Source organism: Globicephala melas, chromosome 8, assembly GCF_963455315.2.
Source record: "Globicephala melas chromosome 8, mGloMel1.2, whole genome shotgun sequence".
NCBI lineage: Eukaryota > Metazoa > Chordata > Mammalia > Artiodactyla > Delphinidae > Globicephala > Globicephala melas.
Genome location: NC_083321.1, coordinates 23014846 through 23038562, shown reverse-complemented (window position 1 = coordinate 23038562; position 23717 = coordinate 23014846). Strand labels below are relative to the sequence as shown.

Here is a 23717-nt window from a genome sequence, read left to right as displayed (position 1 = left end):
ACAGCACCTGCCAGGCTGCATTACAGCCACCTGTTTACTCCTCCATCTCGCCCACTAAGCTGTAAGCTCTGGAAATGCCAGGAATGTGTCTTTTTAAAAATTACTGTATTCCCACTACCTGTCATGGTATAAAGGAGCTGCTCAGTCTATTTGTTAAATGAGTGACTAAGTAGATAAATCTACAGCATTGTAAGCTTAACACTGAACAGGGTACTAACTCCTCCAATTCCTTTGCCTGTAGTTAGAGTGGGTTGAATTATGCCACTTTTAATCATCATGGCATCACAGCCTCCTGATGTCTACCTGTCAGAATTCAAGTGTTCAGCGTGCTCCTATTACTGACCTCAGAAAACATGAAGGCAACCTGAGGTCTCCCATTGCACACTCACCTGGGTGAATCAGGCAGGAGTCACATTCATTCTCCTCGTTCCTGCAGCAAGGGATGGTATAACCCACCACTTCTTTCTTTCCAGGGCAGGCACATTTAACCTGATCGTATTCACAACACTCCCGACACATGATGTTCCACTCAGCTCCGGGGCAGCCTTCATTAATGACTGTGTACTCTGAAACAGAAACCAGAAGGTGAGATGGAGGGCCTGGCAGGAACAGGTAAGACCCATAAGTACCTTACTGCCAAGAAGCAACCTTGCCCTACAAACGTGTCACCCTGCCTGAAGGATGTTCAGAACCATCCACTGGGGCGCAGATGAAATTTGTTAAAACTGCTATTCATTTTTAATTTTTAATCAAAAAAAAGAAATCATGTTTTATCCATATATAATCTACATGGATTGACACACATACACATAAATAACTTATAAACAAGCATACATTTCCTGAGTGTCTGTGCTCATTTCTGTTTTTGCCGGGGTACATCAGGCCAAGGCTTACAGCTACACAGGTTGTGCACTGCGCAATTCCAGAAGGAACCATTAAACTGCACAACTGTACGGTACAGCCCAGGCTCTTGGGCCATCAGAAAAGTTTGGTGACCACTCTCTAGACTAGGTCCATCAAGTGCAAGGCTGAATGCCAAGTAGGAACCACATCATTTCCTCCAAACCTGGCTCCTCGATTTTGCAACATGCCATTTTTACGGTATCTTCAAAGCTAAAACCAACAGAAAAGACAAAAACCATCTTAATTAGTATGTTTGGGAGAATTTCAATGTTTTACAAGAGTGAACTCATTGGCAGAACTTCATTCAGTCCCTAAAAACAACTGAGCATTCTTTCCCATGAGAAAAAAAGTGCTCCTTTCTGGGTGGAATTTCTTTCTGTCTGTCTTTTTTAAAATATACCTTAGGTAATGAAAAAGAAAAATCATTTGGCAAAAACTATAAAAGGAATCAGTCGGAGGCTGCCTGGAGGAATCCAGGCTAAGAAACAGACCTAGCTTTGATTTGCTCTTCTTCCTGCCCCAACTCTCTATTCCTAAAAATTTTGCACAAAGATGACGATTGAAGCAGAAATAGGTCAGATATTTGAGGAAGAAAGTGAATCAGGCTTCCCTAAAAACCCCAGGGAGGGATCCCCAACACGCCTTGTAGGCCCATATAAACCAACCCTAATATCTGCGGTGGCTTCTAACCTCTTGAATTTCATAGTTTAGTTTTCTGTTTTCCTCCCCTAAATTTGGAAGTCTGACACAGAACTGTTCATTCTCAATTTGCCAAGTAGACCAATTTAAAGAAACTCTCACCATCTTCTCTCAACCTTCTGTCATAAGAACATTCTAGCATCATAGAAAGGAACCGCTTGCATAATAAGGGACAGTTCCTTAGATTGAATACATGTAGTTTTATGAAAAAATTCCTCTTTTCTTTTCTACAAACACTGGTGGGGCAGCAAAGATCCTCACACTGGCATTTGGGAACAACCAGCATAGACCACCATGATATTGTCACTACTGAGATTTTGTTTCCCGTTCTATTCTGTGGGCCCCTCCAGGACAGACACCAGGACTTACTTAGCTGAGCTTCTCATGTTTCTAACTTGGCTGGATGAAGTGAATAACTTCTAAAATCTAGAAGAGAGGACTTCCCTGGTGGTGCACTGGTTAAGAATCCGCCTGCCAACGCAGGGGACACGGGTTTGATCCCTGGTCCGGGAAGATCCCACATGCCGTAGAGCGACTGAGCCCGTGCGCCACAACTACTGAGCCTGTGCTCTAGAGCCTGAGAGCCAGAACTACTGAGCCCACACGTCACAACTACTGAAGCGCGTGCACCTAGAGCCCGTGCTTCGCGACAAGAGAAGCTGCAATGAGAAGCCCATGCACTGCAACGAAGAGTAGCCCCCGCTCACAGCAACTAGAGAAAGCCTGCACCGAGCAACAGATCCAATGCAGCCAAAAACAAATAAATAAATTTATTAAAAAAAATCTAGAAGAGAACTTAATGGTTACGAGTAAAAGAAAGTAGAAGAAAACGTAGGAGTAAATCTCCATGATCTTAGACTTATGAACTTGGATTCTTAGATGTGACACCAAAAACGACAAAAGAAAAACAGATAAATTGGATTTATCAAAATTAAAAACTTTTGTGCAACAAAGGAAAGTGAAAGGACAACCTACAAAATGGAGGGAAATTTGGAAATCATATGTCTGATAAGGATTTAATATCCAGAATATGTAAACGACCCCTACAACTCAACCACAAAAAGACAAACAACCCAATTTTTAAAAGGGCAGGGCTTCCCTGGTGGCGCAGTGGTTGAGAGTCCGCCTGCCGATGCAGGGGACGTGGGTTCGTGCCCAGGTCTGGGAAGATCCCACATGCTGCGGAGAGGCTGGGCCCATGAGCCATGGCTGCTGAGCCTGTGCGTCCGGAGCCTGTGCTCCGCAACGGCAGAGGCCACAACAGCGAGAGGCCCATGTACCGCAAAAAAAAAAAAAAAAAGGGCAAATGCATGAACTGACACTTCTCCAAAGAAGATATACAAACGGCCAATAAACACATGAAAAGATGCTCAGCATCACAAGTCATTAGGGAATTGAAAATCAAAGACACAACAAGATAACACCTTATATGTACTAGGATGGCTACAATCCAAAAAAAGAAAAAAAGAAAAAGGAAAATAACAAGCATTGACAAAGATGTAGAGAAACTGGAGCCCGTGTATATTGCTCAGGGGAATGTAAAATGATGCAGCTTCTCTAGAAACCAGTTTGGCAGTTCCTTCAAAAGCTAAACATTGACTTATTTTATGACCCAGAAATTCTACTCCCAGGCATATATCCCAAAAATCAAAAACAGAAACTCCAACAGATACTCATATACCAGTGCTCACGGCAGCATTATTCACAGCAGCCAAAAGGTAGAAACAACCCAAACGTCCATCAAGAGATGAGTGAATAAGCAAAACATGGTATAAGCATAAAATATTATTCTGAATGTGGAATATTATTCAGCCATGAAAAAGAACGAGATGCTGATACAAATTACAATATGGATGAACCTTGCAAACATGCTAAGTAAAAGAAGCCAGACATAGAAGGACAAATATTGTGCCACTGAACTGTATACTTAAAATGGCTAATGTAGAAAATTTTGTTATTTTTATCATATTTTTTTAATATTGAAAAACTAGTGAGAGGAAAAAAAGGGTTTAAAGCCTTAAGCATTGGAATCAGACAGACCTGGGTTTGGAATCCCACCTTTGCTACTTACTGGGTATATGACCTTGGCTAAGTTACTTTACTCACTCAGTCTCAGTTTACTATCCAATGAAATGAGTACATTTTATCTAACTCAGAAGCCAGCTGAAAGGACTAGATAAGATTATGTATATAAAGAGCTTAACACAGTGCCCAGCATATAATGAACATTCGATAACTAGTAGCTTAAGAAGAAAAACACTATTGACATCCATATTTCTCAAGGATCTAAGTTTCTGAATGTACCACATATCAACTCCTTACATAAAATATTCATGTTGGGACTTTCCTGGTGGCACAGTGGTTAAGAAGACTCCACACTCCCAATGCAGGGGAACTGGGTTCAATCCCTGGTCGGGGAATTAGATCCCACATGCACGCTGCAACTAAGAGTTCACGTGCCGCAACCAAGGAGCCAGGGAGCTGTAACTAAGGAGTCTGCGAGCTGCAACTAAGGAGCCTGCCTGACAAAACTAAGACCTGGTGCAACCAAATAAATAAAAAATAAATAAATTAATTAAATGCTTAGGTTGTTTCCCCACTGCATTTGGAGCAAACCCTAAATGCTCTGCTATGGCCCCCAAGGCCTTTGAGAGCTGCTCTCTCCTGAGCCCTGCAACCTTTCCTTGGCACTATTTCCCACCTTTTATTTCTCAAAACCATCAAGGTCTTGCTCATCCCAGGGCCTTCACATTTGCTTTCCCCACTGCCTCTGTCAAAACGTTGGGCCTTAGTGTAAATAACACGTGTTCAGAACAGTCCTCGCTGACTTTCTCATCTGAAGTTTGTGCCTCTGCCCCTCCTTCCATAGTATTCTCTATCACGGTATCCCAATTGTTTCCTTTCATGGCCCTTACACAATTTATAATCCCTTTCTATGTTTCCATTTACTTGGAAACTCATCTGTCTCCCTTACGTGACCATAAGCTGGTAGGAACAATACCTAACTTGTTCACCGCAGCTAGGGAAGGGCCTGGAATGCAAGAGGTGCTGGATAAATACTTGTCGAAAGAACCAGCCTCCACTCTAGAGCTACCCTCCCTTCAACAGTCAAATATTTCCGTCCAGTGGTCCAGCTCGGAGCTGAGCCAGGAGAGCTGGCTCCGCCCCATAATTTGCTGATATCGGAACCGGGGCACTTTCCCTCCCATAGTGAAGGGTCTAGAACAGTTGGTCCAGGTTACCCAACTTGGGTCTCAATTCCTTGGCACCAGCCCCTGCCTTGTCCAGCTGTATGATTTCTCCACTCTCTGAACATCTAATATGCCTGCGGGGTGTGGCTCATGTCTTACCCCTCCCCCTGCCCACCCGAGGGCAAGCACTCCATCCTTCTAGGTTTTCTAAGAATTTACAAGTACTAATGACTCTTGGGGGACACTGACAGAATAAACGTTGTTTGCAGCTTTTATAAGCCTTGTAATAAAATATGGGAGGCCAAGTAAGGTCTGCTCTACTCCAGTAGAGGGCAAAGCCTGTTTTCCCTAAGCAGGTGGCTAGTCCACGTCTGGCCCAGCCATGGAATACTGCGGGCCTCCCTTTACCTGGGAAATTAATGCCCTAAAATGGCATTTCTCTTTATTTCAATGAGCAAGCCCACCTCTGCCCTCCCTAACGTGTTACAATAATTTTATAGGTAAGGTCCAGAGTATTGTATCATCTTAGCCAAAGGGAATGATCCCAGGGAAACCCATCTCTGTGCTGTCTGCCAAGTCAGCCAGCTGGCTCCTTTCCAAGGACTCTGTGTGGTAACCCCAAAGATATCCATATCCTTACCTCCAGGACCCATGAAAATGTTACCTTACAAGACAAAAGGAATTTTGCAGATGTGACTGATTTAAGGTTCTTGAAATGGGTAGAGAATGCTGGCTTGTCCATGTGGGACCAAGGTAATCCCAAGGATCCTTATAAGAGGGAGGCAGGAGGGTCAGAGTCAGAAGCAGAGGCGTGAGGACAGAAGCACTGGACAGACAGGAGTGATGTGTTTTCAAGATGGAGGAAGGGACCACCATCCAAAGAACGCAGGCAGCCTCTAGAAGCTGAATGAGGCAAGGAAACAGATTCTCCCTTAGAGCATCCTGAAGGAACACAGGCCTGCCATCACCTAGATTTTGGCTTCCTAAGACTCATTTCAGACCCTTGAGCTCCAGAATGGTACGAAAATACACTTGCGCTGTTTTAAGTCACTAAGTCTGTAGTAATATGTTACAGTATCCACAGGGAATTAACGAACTGTGTCTTCTCAAAAGAAAGGTTAACCCACAGCCAGTCATTTAACCACTCTGGTCCTCAGCTTTCTCACTGAGCACAGTGCTAAGGGTGTGGGTGAACTGATGAATTCATTGTTTCACCCCACAAGTATTCATTGAGTGTCTGTTACATCCCAGGTAGGAGGCTGGGTACTGGGATACAGTGGAGAGAACAGACACCATTACCAGCCCCATGGAACTCACAGTTTTGTAGAGGAGTAGACATTGAATAAAGGATCCCACAAACACACGATCACTCATTGTGATGAGGACATGTAGGATGCTACGAGAACAAGTGGATGGTCACGCAGGGACATTAGCACCAAATCTACAGGACTTGCAGGGTTAAGGGGGTTTAAGTAAAATCACAAATGAAAATCTATTTGCCAAGATAAGACCACTTCTCAGGAATACGGAAGTGATGGAAGAGGGGACGGTTTTAATGCTTTTGTTGACTTGGCTCCTCTGGTCTGGTAAGTCCATCACCCTTCCTTCTCCCCTCGCTGGAACAGAGACAGGAAAGTGCCCCCAAAACATACATGTGGGCTTCCCTGGTGGCGCAGTGGTTGGGAGTCCGCCTGCCGATGCGGGGGACACGAGTTCGTGTCCCAGTCCGGGAAGATCCCACTTGCCGCAGTGCGGCTGGGCCCGTGAGCCATGGCCGCTGAGCCTGCGCGTCCGGAGCCTGTGCTCCGCAACGGGAGAGGCCACAACAGTGAGAGGCCCGCGTACCGCAAAACAAAAACAAAAACAAATAAAACATACATGTAAGAAACAAACAGGTAAGTGAAATATTCTATGAGAAATATTTAAAGTTGATCAGCTGAAGAGGTTTGAAAATACAATAAGCAGACAAAAGTGATCTCCTGGACTTTTCCTTCTCCATTTATCAGAATTAAATGGACAAAGGGCACATTGGTCATTTGGCTTCAGCTGTACAAATTTCAGGGGATTTCAATATGATGCTAAAGGTCAGTTCCAGAAACTAGGATTTAAAGAAATACCAACAGCAGGAGAAGCTACTGAATGTTTTCCTATATGCATGCTAAATTCCGTTAGCATTTGTTTAGCTAAAGGGCTTTTATATTGTTTATGCAATTTAATTTTCAAGATGACCCAGTGAGGTAGGTAATACATTTCCTTGTAATCTAAAATAAGCTACTCTAACCTCTTCACTTTACCAGTGATGAAAAGAGCTAAGTAGGGAAGAAGCAAAGAGAAACGCCAAAGACGTTTTTTAGGGAATTCTGAGTGGGAAGGGAGGCCCACAGAATTCCAGGTTGAGAGAGGGGGTGAACAGCCTGTTGCTTCCTTAGCCTGGAAACAGGCCAGGACAACCTCTAGTTTCAGGGGCTGCTGTAGTTGAGCAACTGTTATTTTGCCTTCCATGTTTGAGAACAAAGAGTTATTAAGCTGCAAATGAGTTTTATCCTGTCAGTGCTTCCCAGGAAATAAGCACAAACTGAGCACCAAGAACACACAGAGCACCACTTTGGGATCAACCAAGGCACCAAAAGGTCAAGCACATGCCCATAATCACATAGCAAAATTGAACTTACAAAGTTCCAGCCACCATATGCATTCATTCATCTCTAACTCTTCCATTAGACAAAATATTTATTTTTTTCTATATAAAACACTCCATATTTTAATGCAAAAGATGCCTTGTGAAAGCTTCAAACAATAAGATCATACATAAAGGAGTAAGAAGTATTCAGAAATAACCTTAATATTATATTGTCTATCTTTCAATTGTTTTCTTTCAGTGGACATACATATCCACACGTACAAAATGCTAGATGTGTAGATTATCTTCTTGCCTCTCAAAGCTGGTAACCTATGATTATTATTTTTTTTTATCAGCTCGGTGCTTTGTGACCACCTAGAGGGGTGGGATAGGGAGGGTGGGAGGGAGACGCAAGAGGGAGGGGATATGGGGATATATGTATATGTATAGCTGATTCACTTTGTCGTACAGCAGAAACTAACACAACATTGTAAAGCAATTATACTCCAATAAAGATGCTAAAAAAAAAAGAAGAAAAGAAACTGTGCTGCTTCGGGACTTCCCTGGTGGTCCAGCAGTTAAGACTCCGCACTCCCAATTCAGGGAGTCTGGGTTCAACCCCTGCTCAGGGAAGTAGATTCCACAGGTCCCAACTAAAGATCGCACACGTGGCAACGAAGATCCCACGTGACGCAATTAAGACCCCGTGCAGCCAAATAAATAAATAAATATTTTTTAAAAGAAAAGAAACTGCTCTTCTTCTTTACTTTAATCACATTTTCTCTTGACCTTAAGTAATCTTCAAAAGTGATTTTAAACTGCTGCATCATTATCCTATATGTGCAACTGCTTCTCTCCCCTCTTTTTAAAATCGGGGTAAACAAATAAAAAAAGAGATGCAGAGTACTTTGGTATCATAGGCTTTGCCCAAGCCATTCCTCAGCTGCCACACTTGGGGCAGCCATCCTGGTATCTCCTATCCAGAGTGAAGAGTTGGGGCTTCCCTGGTGGCGCAGTAGTTGAGAGTCCACCTGCCGATGCAGGGGAGGCGGGTTTGTGCCCCGGTCCAGGAGGATCCCGCATGCTGTGGAGCGGCTGGGCCCATGAGCCGTGGCCACTGGGCCTGCGTGTCCGGAGCCTGTGCTCCGCAACGGGAGAGGCCACAACAGTGAGAGGCCCGCAAAAGAGTTGAGTTATATTGGTCCAGCTCTGGTTTTTCCTGAATTCACGTTGGAAAACCTAAGACACTTAACCGCTCAGTCCTGTTTTATCCATGCAAATACCAAGGCAATGAAAACAATGCTGACCGATTGGCACAGGTTTGGCTTTCATAGATGTGGTGAACAAATGAACAAATGAGTGAGAGAGAGCTGGCTGTCATCATGGCCGTCAGTGTTATTTTCACAGCCCCTCATCAGCCAGGAGCTTGCTTTAAGGCTCTCCAACACTGAGTATTTCTACTGCTGACAAGATAATCCCTCAAACAGCAGGGGGTTAACTTCACAGGATGGTAGAGGGAGCAATTGTGTCTCCTTCGCATCGTCTCCAAGTGGCACGCTTTCAACACTAGGTTTTAAGGAAATATGTTGACATGATAGTTGTTAAGATAAATCTGAAAAAGGTCAGAGAATTCTTGATGAAAACATGAGTCAGACTGTTCCATATACAGTGGAAATGTCAGTTGTCAAACCACAGGCCACCCCAGCAGGTGGCAAAGAAAGGCGTTTTCATCACGCGCCCGCTCCTCCGTGATGTTAGGGTCTGCCTTTGCACCCACCAAAAACCCCACAGCCCTCCCCTCTAACCACATTTAATGAAAATTTCTACTGAGTGTTTTACTGTCCTGCATGTTATAAACCATCTAAGACCAAAGGGAGAAAAAAGATGTAGGAATCAGAGAGTCCTGCAGCTAGGCACCTTGGGCTCCACTCTCATCCCCACTCATTCCCCCGCCTCCTCTCGTGCTATCTCAACGCCCTGAATTGATTTCTAACACACAACATTCCTAACCACCTGAAGGTCTGACCACCCACTCCATGCGGCCAATAACAGACGCCAGGCAAATCCCAGACAGAAATGCTGTGAGTCAGGGGTGATGGAACGGTTACTGGGGCCCTTGGTGACTCAATATCTCCTCCTGAGCCTTTGAGAACCATCCCATCACCATGACCCTCAGTCCCAGCCTGGCTGGATTCCCAACTTCAGTGACCTTGGTCTTTCCCTGCTCACAGCTCCTCTTGTTAACGAGGTAACAATAGCTGGAAAGTCAACGCCTCCATCACCCCCTTTTGGGTATCAGCAGTGATAAAACTTAGAATGGATTCCCTAGAAATCTAGTTTGTTGACACTAGTACATTGGGGAGGGGTAGGGAAGCAAAAATCAGTTTTTCACTTCCTTCCCCTCTTCACTCTGCCCCACACTGTCACTCCTCGCGCATTCTCCTCTCTCCCTGGGTCCCAGCCCCCACGGAAATGGAGCTGAACCTTTCAAACATACCAGCTCACTGAATCCTCAGAGCCACCCTTCAAAGGAAGTATCATTTTTTTCATTTCACAGATGAGGAAACTGAGGAACAGAGAGGGTAAATAAATTGTCCCAGGTGGCACAGTTTTCAGGTGAAAGAAGAAAGATTAGAAGCCAGCGCTTTCTGGGGCCAAAGTCTTATTCTTTCCAACACAGTATTTTGATTCTAGAGAGTTCACAACTTTGACTTTACAGATTAAGAATGCAGCATTGGTGAAATGAACACACTTGGTAATCAGATCACCCAAATTTTAATACCAAATCTGTCCCTCTTGTATGCTGCTGGACAATCATAGACAAGACACCTTGCTGTGGCATTTCCCCTAAACCTCAAGAGAATGGATGTAGATTGTTAGGGTTGTTAATGTCACTGCAGTTAAAGAGGCAATGAGCATAAAGCGCTTTCGAAGAAAAATCGTGTGTTTGTTGAGATATTACCATTATTCTCTGTAGAATAAAAACCCATCAATGGATAAAGAAGATGTGGTACATATATACAATGGAATACTACTCATCCATAAAAAGGAATGAAGTAATGCCATTTGCAGCAACATGGATGGACCTAGAGATTATCAAACTAAGTAAGTCAGACAAAGATAAATATCATACGATACCACTTATATGTGGAATCTAATCAAAATGATACAAATGAACTTTTCTACAAAACAGAAACAGATTCACAGATCTCAAAATCAAACTTATGGTTACGAAAGGGGAAACGTGGGGGGAAGTGATAAATTAGGAGATTGGGATTAACATATACACACTACTATGCATAAAATAGATAACTAACAATGACCTACTGTATAGCACAGGGAACTCTACTCAACATTCTGTAATAACCTATATGGGAAAAGAATCTGAAAAAGAATGGAGATTATATATATATATATATATATATATATATATATATCTGATTCCCTTTGCTATACACCTGAAACTAACACAACATTGTAAATCAACTATACTCCAATAAAATTTTTTTAAAAACCATCACATGTAGCTAAAATACAGATGGCTAAGGGAGCAAAGGAGGTGAGTAATAATGTCTCCTCCAGAGGCCCACACATACACGGAATTTTAAGCAGTCACTTCTTGCTTATATCATGGCATTCTGGGTTCCTCCCCCTTGCTTCTAGATTTCCTGATCTCTTTTTTCTAATACCTCCTCTTCAGACACCTTCTTCACTAGGACATACCTCACCTCCTGCTGCTTGTCTTCCAGAAATAGAAATTCTACATCTATAGGCAAAGGGAACAAAACCCAAACTCTAGCATCTTGGAAGAGCCTCAAGTTGCCATTATCCTCAACAACTGTGCTGGAAACCCTTGAAGGACAGCTGCTTCTGGGTTATTTCAAACACTGGAATATGAGCTGAATAGATCTTATTTTTTTATTAGCATTGGGTACTAAAAATATAATTTAACAATGCATCTAAATGTACTTGGCAATAGAACTCAGCAAATATTATATCAAAGTATTAGAATGTCTAAGTTAAAAACAATAAAACTTAAGCTATACCCTAAAAATCCAATCTGGATTTCCCCAGACCTAAGAATTCTACAAACGATCCCACCTGCTCCTCAATCCTCAACACTTTTAAAACCTTCTTTCTGAGTCAGAGTGTGTCAGGGCTATAAGAGGGTCTTGGTCAACCACACCCGCCCCTTTGCCAAGAGCTTCCAGAGTAAGTGTTACTGTCTTCACATCCAGGTTCACTGATGCCAGGCAGAAGCCAGAGTTTCCTTCTACCAAAGGCAGATGGCCAAGAGCAGATGTCAGTTTGAGCGAGGGTGATGCATTTACAATGGCATGTCCTATGGTTCACTAAGCCCTAAGCTGGCGGCAGCTTCATGCAGGCTAGCCCTCATTAGAATTGCCTTCTCCAGTTCTGCAAGCTAGAACAAGATGAAGGGGAACTTCTTTTTGCCTGAGGATTCCTGGCTGGCTCTACCCTTGAATCACAACAGATGGTCGTGAGCAACGTCTCATGTTTGGGAGACAACATCATTGACCCAGAATCACCTACTCTGAAAGACACCATCCCCTCAACCCCCTGCAAGAATCTACCACCAGCCATATTTCAAACATGGACAAACTTAGGCACAGCATGTGGAAGGCATTTCACCCTAAGGCTGGAAGGCAGATGCATGATAAAAGCAAGGGGAGAAAGCAAGTCTCAAAGAAATAAACATATGGTGAATCTTTAGGAATATTTTTTCCCTGACACAGAGTAACAGATGAATAGGATAGGACTGTGGACCAAGGTGGAGTGGGCCTCAAGAGGACCATGTAACTTCCATCCTACTATAGATAGAACATCCAGTATTTCTCCTTCTTAATCCCTTGTGAAACGTGTGCTAGTGGGAAAAATAGCAGAAAGGAGAGGAGTAGAAGATGACTTTAATTTCCTGAGTGCTCCCTTTTTGCAAAGCATTATACTATTTTTAATAGGTTACTTTTTTTTTTTTTGGCCATACCGCGCAGCATACAGGATCTTAGTTCCCCGACCAGGGATCGAACCTGTGCCCCTGCAGTGAAAGCGTGGAGTCTTAACCACTGGACCACCTAGAGATTGTCATACTGAGTGAAGTAAGTCAGACAGAGAAAGACATATCATATGAGATCACTTATAAGAGGAACCTAAAAAAAAAAAAAAGGCTACAAATGAACTTACCTACAAAACAGGAAGAGACTTATAGATGTAGAAAATAAACTTATGGTTATCGGGGGTAAAGAGGGGGAGGGATAAATTGGAAGATTGGGATTAACATATACACACTACTACGTATAAAATAGATAACTAATAAGAACCTACTGTATAGCACAGGGAACTCTACTCAATACTCTGTAATGGCCTATTTGGGAAAAGAATCTAAAAAAGAGTTGATATATGTATATGTATAACAGATTCACTTTGCTGTACACGTGAAACTAACACAATATTATAAATCAACTATACCCCAATAAAAATTTAAAAATAAATAAATAAGTAAATAAATAAATAGGTTATCTCATTTAACACCTGCAATAAACCTATATAAAGACACTATTATTACAGGGGCTTCCCTGGTGGCGCAGTGGTTGAGAGTCCGCCTGCTGATGCAGGGGACACGGGTTCGTGCCCCAGTCCGGGAAGATCCCACATGCCGCGGAGCGGCTGGGCCCATGAGCCATGGCCGCTGAGCCTGTGTGTCCGGAGCCTGTGCTCCACAACGGGAGAGGCCACAACAGGGAGAGGCCCGCGTACCGCAAAAAAAAAAAAAAAAAAAAAAAAAAAAAGACACTATTATACTCAGTGTACAGGCTAAGAGGTGGTACAGCCACATTAAAGAGGTTAAGTAACTTGCCAAGAAAACCAGCCATAAATGACGGAGGCAAGATTCAAACCTGTCCCATATTTTTAAACCGTAATACTCTACACCCTGTTTATACATATCCATACATATGCACACATAAGTACATACATAACCATATCTACACTTTTATTTTTCTGTGTACATGTGTATTCAAACTTGAACATATCCATACTAAGATGTCTATAACAAAAAATGAAATTCATAAATATGGCAAGCAAGGGCTGAATCTTTGCTGAGAAGGATATGGTTACTCAAGTCTGCTTAGGCAGGAAGCCCTTAAAAGGAACAGCTGGTTTTATTCCTTATCCATTGCCACTGTTCTGAAGCAAGTCTGGGCAGAGAGAGGAGGCAGGCGATGCTAGGGGCAAGGGAGAAGCCGTGTCGCGTGACAACAAGAACAATATTTAGGAAAGGCAGGAATAAAGCTGTTCCCAGAAACAGCAAACAAGAGGTTGATGAACAGCTCAAACTCACATTCTGTCTCTATGGGATACAGCCCCAGTGTAAACAGCCCAGACCACTTCCGGGTTGTGCAACTCAGGGTCATGGTAGCTATACTAGAACTGGCAGACAGGGGGGTAAATAAAAAAACACTGGAGACAAACCCCATGTGTTAGAGGGGGGAAGGGAGAGGTTAATTGGTAATGAACATACCTTGGACTCAGTGCTCCCAGGGACTAGAAGGATGCCTAAATATTCTCCTTATTTTTTTAAATTTATTTTATTTTTATTTTTGGCTGCGTTGGGTCTTCGTTGCTGCACGCAGGCTTTCTCTAGTTGCGGTGAGCAGGGGCTACTCTTCGTTGCGGTGCACGGGCTCTAGGCACGCACGCTTCAGTAGTTGTGGCTTGTGTGCTCTAGAGTGCAGGCTCAGTAGTTGTGACACATGGGCTTAGTTGCTCTGCGGCACATGGGATCTTCCCAGACCAGGGCTCGAACCCTGTCCCCTGCATTGGCAGGTGGATTCTCAAGCACTGCGCCACTGGGGAAGTCCCATATTCTCCTTATTTTTGAAGAGGAGACAGTGTGACTGTCACCAAGGATACAATGTAGTCGAGAAGTCAAGTCACAGCTCTTATGGCTCCCCAGAACTGCCACATCATCATAGGTGTGCGTTAATCAGACCCACACCTCAGTTTGATCAGTGATCCCAGGGCAACCACATTACTTTAAACAACTTACGGACAAGAAATGAGTTTTCTTGGTGAACTATTCAGGTCGATGCTGGTGAGGACTTTTCTTACAGCAATGTGGTCGGGGTCACCTCCACAGTTCTTTCAACATCTCAGCAAGTGCAAAGGGACTAGGACATCAGACTTCCCATCCATCTCTCAGCAGAAGTCTGAAGAAAAGCTCATGTTTTGTAGATTTTCAAATTCCCTTCTTACCCCATCCTCTGTAACAGTGAAGATATTCTTCAATGTTTTATTCATTATGGGCAAGAGACCTGAGTTTTCCAAATGATGGAGCACAAGTTCCACTGGATGGTATAAGGTATTATGTGAATAAAGGTTCTGCGGCCAAACAACTTTGTAAATACTAATAGCAGCTTTCTTTATTGTAGGGCTTTGCCAAGTCTATAATATTCTTTGCACATAGTTAATTCCCACATCCCCCAAACTAATTCCATCATGACATCCTAGGTTTTGTTTGCTTCTGCTGAATATCCTTTAGGATTAGTATTCCATGAAACCTACTTTGGAAAATACCAGGCTGGGCCATAAGCTCTCTCAACCTTAAAGAAAGTGCCTTACATATATACAATGGGATATTACTCAGCCATAAAAAGAAACGAAATTGAGTTATTTAGAGTGAGGTGGATGGACCTAGAGACTGTCATACAGAGTGAAGTAATTCAGAAAGAGAAAAACAAATACAGTATGCTAACACATATATATGGAATCTAAAAAAACAAAAAACAAAAAGGTTCTGAAGAACTTGGGGCAGGGCAGGAATAAAGATGCAGACGTAGGGAATGGACTTGAGGACACGGGGAGGGGGAAGGGTAAGCTGGGACGAAGTCAGAGAGTGGCATGGACATATATATATATACACTACCAAATGTAAAATAGATAGCTAGTGGGAAGCAGCCGCATAGCACAGGGAGATCAGCTCGGTGCTTTGCCTCCACCTAGAGGGGTGGGATAGGGAGGGTGGAAGGGAGACGCAAGAGGGAAGAGATATGGGGATATATGTATATGTATAGCTGATTCACTTTGTTATAAAGCAGAAATTAACACACCATTGTAAAGCAATTATCCTCCAATAAAGATGTTAAAAAAGAAAGAAAGTACCTTAAGGAAAAGGCCTTTTATTCATCATCCTGTCTCCAGCACCTAGGATCACACCTGGCACCTGGTAGGTGCTTGATAAAGTCTACTGAATAAATACATGAATGTGGATACATGAGGCATGTGTGACTTCCAGGGTCAGGTTATTTGTGTCAAAGACTGATGTTAGAAATGGCTCTTGAGATGACCTTTTGGGGTCTCTATTTTACAGTAGAAGGAATCCATTGGGTCCATTACTGCTGAACATTTTTCGCTCTTTGTGTACTGCAGTTTGCATCTCATTTCCATAAAGGCTTGCGCTGCTCACTTGTTCTTTTCTACCATTGATTGGCGGGGGGAGCCAGGCTTGTACAGAAAGGAGGCGGAACATCACTTAGAAGCAGGCAGTCAATCACCCACTGGGAGGCAGAAAGCCAGACTGAGAATAAAGATACTTAATACCAGGCAAGCCCTCCCTTCTGCTTGCAACCAGGTGAGCCAAGTGGTATATTGAAAGATATAGTAGATGCTACCAGATGGAAGCTAAGCTCAGGCAACTTGTCCTGGGATATCTCAGGTGTTCTCTACCATCACTGTTGACTTCCGAGGTGGGATCCCATGATGCAGGGGATTAATTGATCATCTTCAAAGGAGTCCTATGAAGTAAGTGGACGTGGAACCGGGTTTGAAAAACATTGACACCTTGGTCCCTCAGAGTCCTCAAATGATTTGACTTGAAGCAAAGCAGGCCAACATGCCTCCTTCGCCCAGCGGTTTTCCATTAAAAACTGGTTGGAAATTTATTGTAACCAATCATAAATTCAGCTGATGAGGACAATTGCTACATCTTCCCATGAGCTAAAGTTGCCTGAATGTGTTCCCCACTCTGTTCCGGCAGCCGCAGCCCTGGGTTTCCAATCTCCAAACCAACCGACCAGACTTCTACTTACATTGACGCCAGCTGCCAGAGCACTAACGCAGCCCTCTGAGACAGCCAGAGCCTCGGAGAGGGCAGTGATGAAGATGCCGACACTGCAGGAACAAAGGCATCTCCCCAGCTCCAGAGGCAGAAGGGTGACAGAAACATGTGTCTTTATTTGCCGCTCAGCCGAGGGGGGCACTTCCTTAACCATTTGACAAAGGACCCAAGACATTAGTGTCTAGTAGACAGCTGATCCTCATTCAAAACCCACCTGAGTATTCATGGAGGGCGTCTCCATTTCCATCCCCTGCAATAGCCATCAACTGCGTTATGCCGAAAAAAAAGAAGAAAACACGCTTCGCTTTACTCACGCCAGGCCTGCGGTTCCTGTTCCATAGCCTGAGAGTTTACACATTGACGATCTTGACAGAATAAATCCATAAAGGAGAAGCGCTACCCAGCGTCAGGGCCAGGCTTGAAGCAGGTCTCATCCTCAATTCTGTCCCTCCACAAGCAGACACATGATTTTGATTACAAAGGCTGACCACGGGACAAAGAAATTCTCACTTCCCACATCTAATCAGAATGAGATGCATGAGCCTGTGGACAGCTACCCCAGAAATTAGCGGGATGTGCAATCTGCTTAACACTCCTGTTTCCTTTAGAAAATGGCTGCTCTTGGTTTCCACGTGGTCCCACTGGGGCTGCTGAGGTCTCTCCCTCGTCTCTCACATCCACTCTGCCCCCACAGTGGTGAGCATATGACCTCCCTGAGGCCATTCTCAGCTCCTGGAATATCCAAGGGATAACCAGAATTCTTTACTAACGCCATGGTCTTTATGATTCGGCCAGGAGATCTACCATAGTCGGACCCCCTGCTGACCACGGCAGCGTTGTGCAGTGTTTCAGTGCATGCATAATGGGGTCAGGCTCTCTGGGTTCAAATCATGGACGTCCAGCTCCGTGACCTGGGCAAGTACTGTACCTCTCAGTTCCCTCCTATGTAAACTAGGGATAATAACACTACTAACTGGCTTCTAGATGTGTTGTGAGGATTAAATAAACACAAGTAAAGCATATAGGAGAGTGCCTGGTATTTACCACAAGCTCAGTAGATCATTTGGGATCTGGTCCCTTAGGTATGGAGGCTTCCACCATTGGTGTTTCCACCATCACCCGGTGAAGAATCTGATGTGCAGCCCTACCTACTCCACTCTCAGCCCACATGGGCTCCGTGTCTGTATCACGAATAACAACCGAGAACAATGAAAGGAGTCATTGTCGGTGGGTTGGGCAGTGCGGGGGGAGTAGTAGAAAGTCCCACCGGTTAAGAGAGTGGAATATCTGCAGCCAACACTACTTCTCTGCCTTCTGTGAGTGGTTTTGTTTATAGATATGAGGTTTGATTTTTTTTCTGCATTTTACTTCTTTCTCTCCATTATAAACCTAATGCTTTGGCCCAGATCTCATGATGACTGACGAACAGAACTCCTTAAACACAGACCAGGCTTGGACTCTGATAGACTTTCTGCCACTGGTCTGGTAGCTTTCAAAGCTCCAGCTGCCCTCTGGGTCCTCTGCCATGGAATTCAGGAATTAGAAAATGTAAACATTGCTTTCCCCTCCCCTTTAAAATAAAATAAGAGGAAAGGGATCTGGGCTCCTATGACTTTCAAGTATCCACAAAGTGAGGGTGACAGGTTCTCCCACATGTGGGAGGAGCAGGGCACCACCTTCTCTCATTTATCACTGAAATGGCACTTTTCCCAATTTGCACATACCCCAGATCAATTGCAGTGTCTAGAGCTGGGCTCAGGGGAGGCAGGTAGAGAGGTTTTCTCATGCATCGGGATTGGCCACCCCTAGTAGGGCAGATGGAAATAATTTTCTGACTTAAGGCCAGTCATTAGGTCCTCCAGACGTCATGAGACGCCATTATCTCAGCCATTGCTGTCTAGCCAGGGTAACCCAGATGCAGATAAGTTTAAGTCAAACCCATGGTCCCTGCCAGGAGCATTCCAAAGCCCTCCCTAAGGCTTCTGGATACTTCTAAGGGACTTACATGCTCCAGGTCACATCTGCCTCTGGGTCCAGAGGTGCTTTGTCCCTAGCTTACTGACCCAAACATAACACCAAGCCTCACCCTCAGTTTCCACCAAAAGCTCACTCTCAAGGGCATTCCTGAGAATAGAACATTTTACCAAAGAGTTGGTGGTCACAGAGTTGAGATTACATTGCACAAAACACACAAGTTAAAATATATTTACGTTCCTTCTTTTAAAAGTCCCGTTTGCTACGAAATTCTCACTTGTGCTTCCCCCCATTCAGTACACAGCCTTCTACCTTCTCTCTTTCACTCTCCATTTCTGCCCCATCCCTCCCAGGAATGGAGGTCAAAAATGCAAAGGCCAGTAGAGACTAGCAGAGAATACACGTGTGAATCGAGAAGGCAGGGTGTCAGGCCAGAGAGGGGACCCAGCCTGCCTCAAAGCATTCAGCTTCAAAATATTTTTAAGCGTCATATCCTACTAGCTACTTCTGCAGACCTTTGACCCGAAGGCTGCCAATCCTTCGGTCCTACAGTCCCCCTCATTGCCAAAGTCACCCCCAAAAGAGCAGCAGTGCCACCCAAACTGGAGCTAGCAAGAAGCCTCCCCCCGCCACGTGTGTCCTGAAGCCATGCCATGATCACATGTGCATCAGTATATGATGCTGTTAGGTACTTGAGTTTAAGTCAGCCAGGTACCACATGAGCTTGAGCTCAGAAATTCGACAGTCTGGGCTCACGCCAGGCTCCGCTAATTTGCTTGCGTTTTCTTTTTATCATTATTACAGAAAAATGTAAATAACATAAATTTACCATTTTAATCACTTTTAAGTGTACAGTTCAGTGGCTTGGGTAACCATCACCACTATACATCTCCAGAATGTTTCCGTCATCCCTCACTGACACTCTACACCCATTAAACACTAACTCCTCAATCTTTCCTCCCCACAGCCCCTGGTAACCACTGTTCTGCTTTCTGCCTCTATGAATCTGACTTCTCTAGGTACGTCATATAAATGGAATCATACAGGATTTGTCCTTTTGTGTCTGGCTTCTTTCACTTAGCATAATGTTTTCAAGGTTCATCCATGTTGTAGGCTGTGTCAGAACTTCACTCCTTTTGAAGTCTGAATAATATTCCACTATATGTACCTACCACATTTTGTTTATCCACTGATGGACATGTGGGTTTTTCCCACCTTTTGGCTATTGGGAATAATGCTGCAGTGGACACTGGTGTACAAATACCTGCTGGAGTTCCAGCGTTGACTCATTTTGTGTATATACCCAGAAGTGGAATTGCTAGATCAAACGTTTACCTTTTTCAGAACTGTGCCTGTATATCTTTGGACAGGTTACAGACCCTCTCTAAACTTCATCTGGAAACAGCACCTACCCTGCTTTGGCTCAAACACTGGGCACATCATAAATGCTCACAGACATTTACTCTCCTTTTCCTCTGCATTTGAGGTACTCAAACTAAACAATCTCTACAGTTACTCCCAGCTCCCTAAACCAATGATCCCACTCTCAAATTATTTCCCTGTTGGAGAAGCCAGGAGTTCTCAGAATATATATCTGGGGAACACCCTCTTCATGGTCCCCACAAAAATCTAGCCCTGCCAAGAAGGCCCAATTTTCATAGCTCTCTCCTTGGAATTTGCTAACACATCCCATTATAAACCAACATCTAATTTTTCTTGCCACTCCTTCCCCCTTGCTTTCTTTCCACATTCCCTTTCTCGGTTGGCTTCTCCTGCCCACTGAATATCTGTGCTTCAGATTATCTTCCCCAGCTGCCTTGATGCTAATTCCCCACCAGCTAATGTCTGTTGGAAGCAACACTTGTGAAGTTATTCATATTAAGGTTTCACTCCCCAGAGTCGCATCTTGTAAATGAGTTGTTCCTTTTAGGCAGAATCCTGCTGGCAGAGCTACTGGTATTTGGTGAAGTCAGTGGAGTTGGGTTTCTCCCCTCACATGCTGTTTATATTGGGTTATCACTTGGCCCGATGTTTGGATTTTCATCCTCAGACACGTGTCCCAAGTTGATGAGCAACAACCGTCTGCTGTGCCATCCCCGTGGATGTTTACATTTCATCAGATGCTCTTTTTAGAAAAGTAATTAGAGGAAATATGCTGCTAAGCTTTCCTTGACAGGGCCAGATTCAGAACTCCAGCGGGGAGTGGACTCATTCACTCGCGACTTGAAGAAATATTTTCCTTCTCCACTCCATCCCTCCGTGTTCCCTCTGAATGTGAACGCTCGACAATGAAATACCCTTGCTAGACTCGCGAAGTTGCTCTCTGGTTCAGTCAGCAGCTCGGCTGCCCAGACGCCGCGTACCCTCCCTGAAGCTTTTCCAGAGCACAAGGTAAAAGAGATTCTCAGTTCAGGAAAAAATGAGTTTTTCAGATCCTGGGCAAGAAAAAAGGGGCAGCTGAGCTTTGCTTTTTAACTTTTCTGGGTTTCAGCCATCTTACCTGCCACGTTAGAAAAAAAAGAAGCAGGGGCGTGCTGATGCAGGGATGAGCAAACTAGACCTCGGAGCCCTGGTGCTCCAGAAGGAACCAGGTTCCTCTGGAGTTGGGCTCGGGCCACCATGCCCTGGAAGTTCGGCTCCAAAAGGCAGAGGTGGAACAGGAATGAGCCTTAAGGAAAATTCACCAACTTACCCGCTGGGGCAAGTGTCTGCGTTTGTGGATTAACAGACTTCCCCCTCCTGGGCTCCTTCTTCCTACATTATTGTCCTTGGGCTGTTCCAGATGCCAGTGAGGCAAAATTCAAATGAAACACTCTCTCCAGCTTGAGAGTAAATCACCAAGGAAGATTTCACCTGGGGCTGGCAGGCTACAGGTAGATGGGAAGTATTCACCAAAATGGGTTTTGCATTTTTTATATCTTGGCTTTTTGTTCGTCATGAAGGGATATGCCCCACGGTCCGGCTCCCCTTCTACAGTAGCTGATTGCATTTTACACCCTCACCGCTCCCACTTACGCTGTTTCACTCTCAGGCACTTGCCAGCTTTGTGCAGCAATGGAGCATCCACCTCTCAAGTAGAGCACAGGTGACAGGTAACCAGCACAGGTGACAGGTAACCAGCACAGGTGACAGGCAACCCCCGGAGAAGGAGAGTAGCAAAAGCTCACACACTCCCTGCTCCTCGGCAAAGTTGCCCTATTTTATCATGTGTGTACATTTCAACCGGTCCTTATCTCCCGAGGTCTCACCCTACCTCCTGACACCTGGCCTCTCCAGCCATAGGACAGATGATCCTAAGAAGTCCTCCTTCCCTGCTTGCCCGGAAGCAATCAGAGGACAAGCCTGCCCTCTCCTTGCTTCTGCTGGGTCAAGAGGCTCCCAAGACCTCTGTGTCTCGTTTCAGCCTCACTTGCCCCAGGAGCCCATTTGACATGGGTTTTGTGGCTCAGAAAATGACATGTGAAAAACACAGAAGCCACAGCTCTTTCTAAACAAACACTGTGCTTCCCCGGAAACGACTTGCACTCTTCACCTCGGCTTTTCCTTCTTCCTTCTCATTCTTATCAGAAAGGAAGTGTATATATGCTGAGCGAGTACATCTCCCTTGCTGGGAATCTGTTCTGAAGGGTTGTAACTGTAAGATTTCATCAAGTAAGATGCCCCAGAGGGACACCCTCACTGCAAGCCCTGCTCTCATCCTCCTCTTTCCTTCCAGCAAACCTCTGAGGGGGCTTCTTCCAGTGGGAAATTTAGCTTTTGCATGTCAGGGGGCATACCTGACACTGGGTGGATTCCGGAGGTGATTTTGTGCTTTCAAAAGCTAAAATAAAAACCCAGCAAATAAAACTGTAGCTGGTACCCTTCATGAGGCAGTTCAGTCCCACAAGTTGGGATGACAGAAAACAGTGTCCCGTTCTCAGGGAGAAAGACAGACACTCCAGCATCACCAGCCAAGCCCCCAAGATTATCACTGAGAAGAAGCCCCCCCCTCCCAGCCACCACCCACATACACACAAGCACCATCTCCTGGGACCCCCCAGTCCTGCCCCCTACCAAACCCCAAGAGGGAAAAGTCCCCTCCTGGGGGTCCTGATGCTACCCACAGTACCTCTTGGTAAGGAGGAGATGAGAAGCAGCTGCAGGAAAGTGAGCCCCAGCTGCGGCCACCAGCCCAGCTCCATCGTTCCGCGGTGGTGCCCGGAGCGACTGCCGGGGAGGGACCGAGGGAGGCCGGCGGGCAGGCGGCTCTTACACGGACCTCCCCAAGCCCCAGCAGAGCGGGAGCTCGGGTTTCAGCTCGCCAGGCTCTCCCATCCTCATCCGAGGGGAACCACCTTCAGCCAGAGCGACGTCAGCCCAAACCTCTCCTCTCAGAGGCTGCCTTAACCCTTGCGGGGCCCGGGGAGGTGTGGCCGCGCGGAGAGGCCCCAGGCTGTGGCTGGAAGGGAAGCTGCGGGGCACGGAGGCCAGCCCAGGTCAGGCTGGGCTCCCTCAGCACGGTGAGGGGTGGGGAGCAGCCCGCAGTACCCTGAATGGGAGCGGAGGTAGACGGGGCTGGGGGCCGCTCAGGTGAGGCCTGAAGCACCTGCCCCCAACACCCTCACCCACACCCCGAGCCTGGGATGGGAGGTCCACTGCCTGCCTTCACTGCGCACACTGTGTCTGCTAGATTAAAAGCCTGCCTTCGAGGGGGAGGGGGCGCACTGGTGATGTGAGGAGAAAAGCAGCCAACCTGCCTCCCCCTCCACCTGTATCCCCAAGTCTCCTTCCTACCTGGAGCATTTGCCCCAGGTGATCACAGTTTGGAAATCTTAGCCTTTGCCTCTACAGGCTTCTGGGAAAATTCTTCATCTTCCCATGGCGCCCATTATGGTAAGTTCAGCAGCATAAAAGCCCCTGCACACATGCTAGGCAGGGTATTGGGCTCAGGGATCAAAGAACATACAGGATATTGCCTCCGTTCTGAGGACGTTCAGTCTAGGTACAGAGATAGCAAATGACATGTTGAAGTGAGGAGGAAGGATGCTTTACAAGATAATAGCTGACATTTTTTTATCAATTTCTCTGTGCCAGGCATCTAAGTACCTTACATGTATTAACTCATTTATTCCTCACAATAAACCTATCATCTCTGGGACTTCCCTGGCAGTCCAGTGGTTAAGGCTCCCCACTTCCACTGCAGGGGGTGCAGGTTCGA

At 45.2% G+C, this 23717-nt stretch overlaps 1 protein-coding gene across 3 annotated transcripts in view; it reads right to left on the bottom strand.

Moving 5' to 3' along the window:
• PAMR1 (peptidase domain containing associated with muscle regeneration 1) overlaps window positions 1-23717 on the bottom strand; it is a 168957-nt gene that overhangs the window by 51378 nt on the left and 93862 nt on the right. For 2 of the 3 annotated variants that reach the window (XM_030864694.2, XM_060303360.1), the window contains exons 1-2: window positions 22629-22854; window positions 390-566 (exon numbers count right to left, since the gene is read on the bottom strand). In XM_030864694.2, coding sequence (XP_030720554.1) covers window positions 390-566; window positions 22629-22701 — 250 coding nt within the window. In that variant the 5' untranslated portion in view covers window positions 22702-22854. Of the gene's footprint in view, window positions 1-389; window positions 567-22628; window positions 22855-23717 lie in introns of those variants that run through there. The other variant, XM_030864695.2, reaches the window with a different exon arrangement.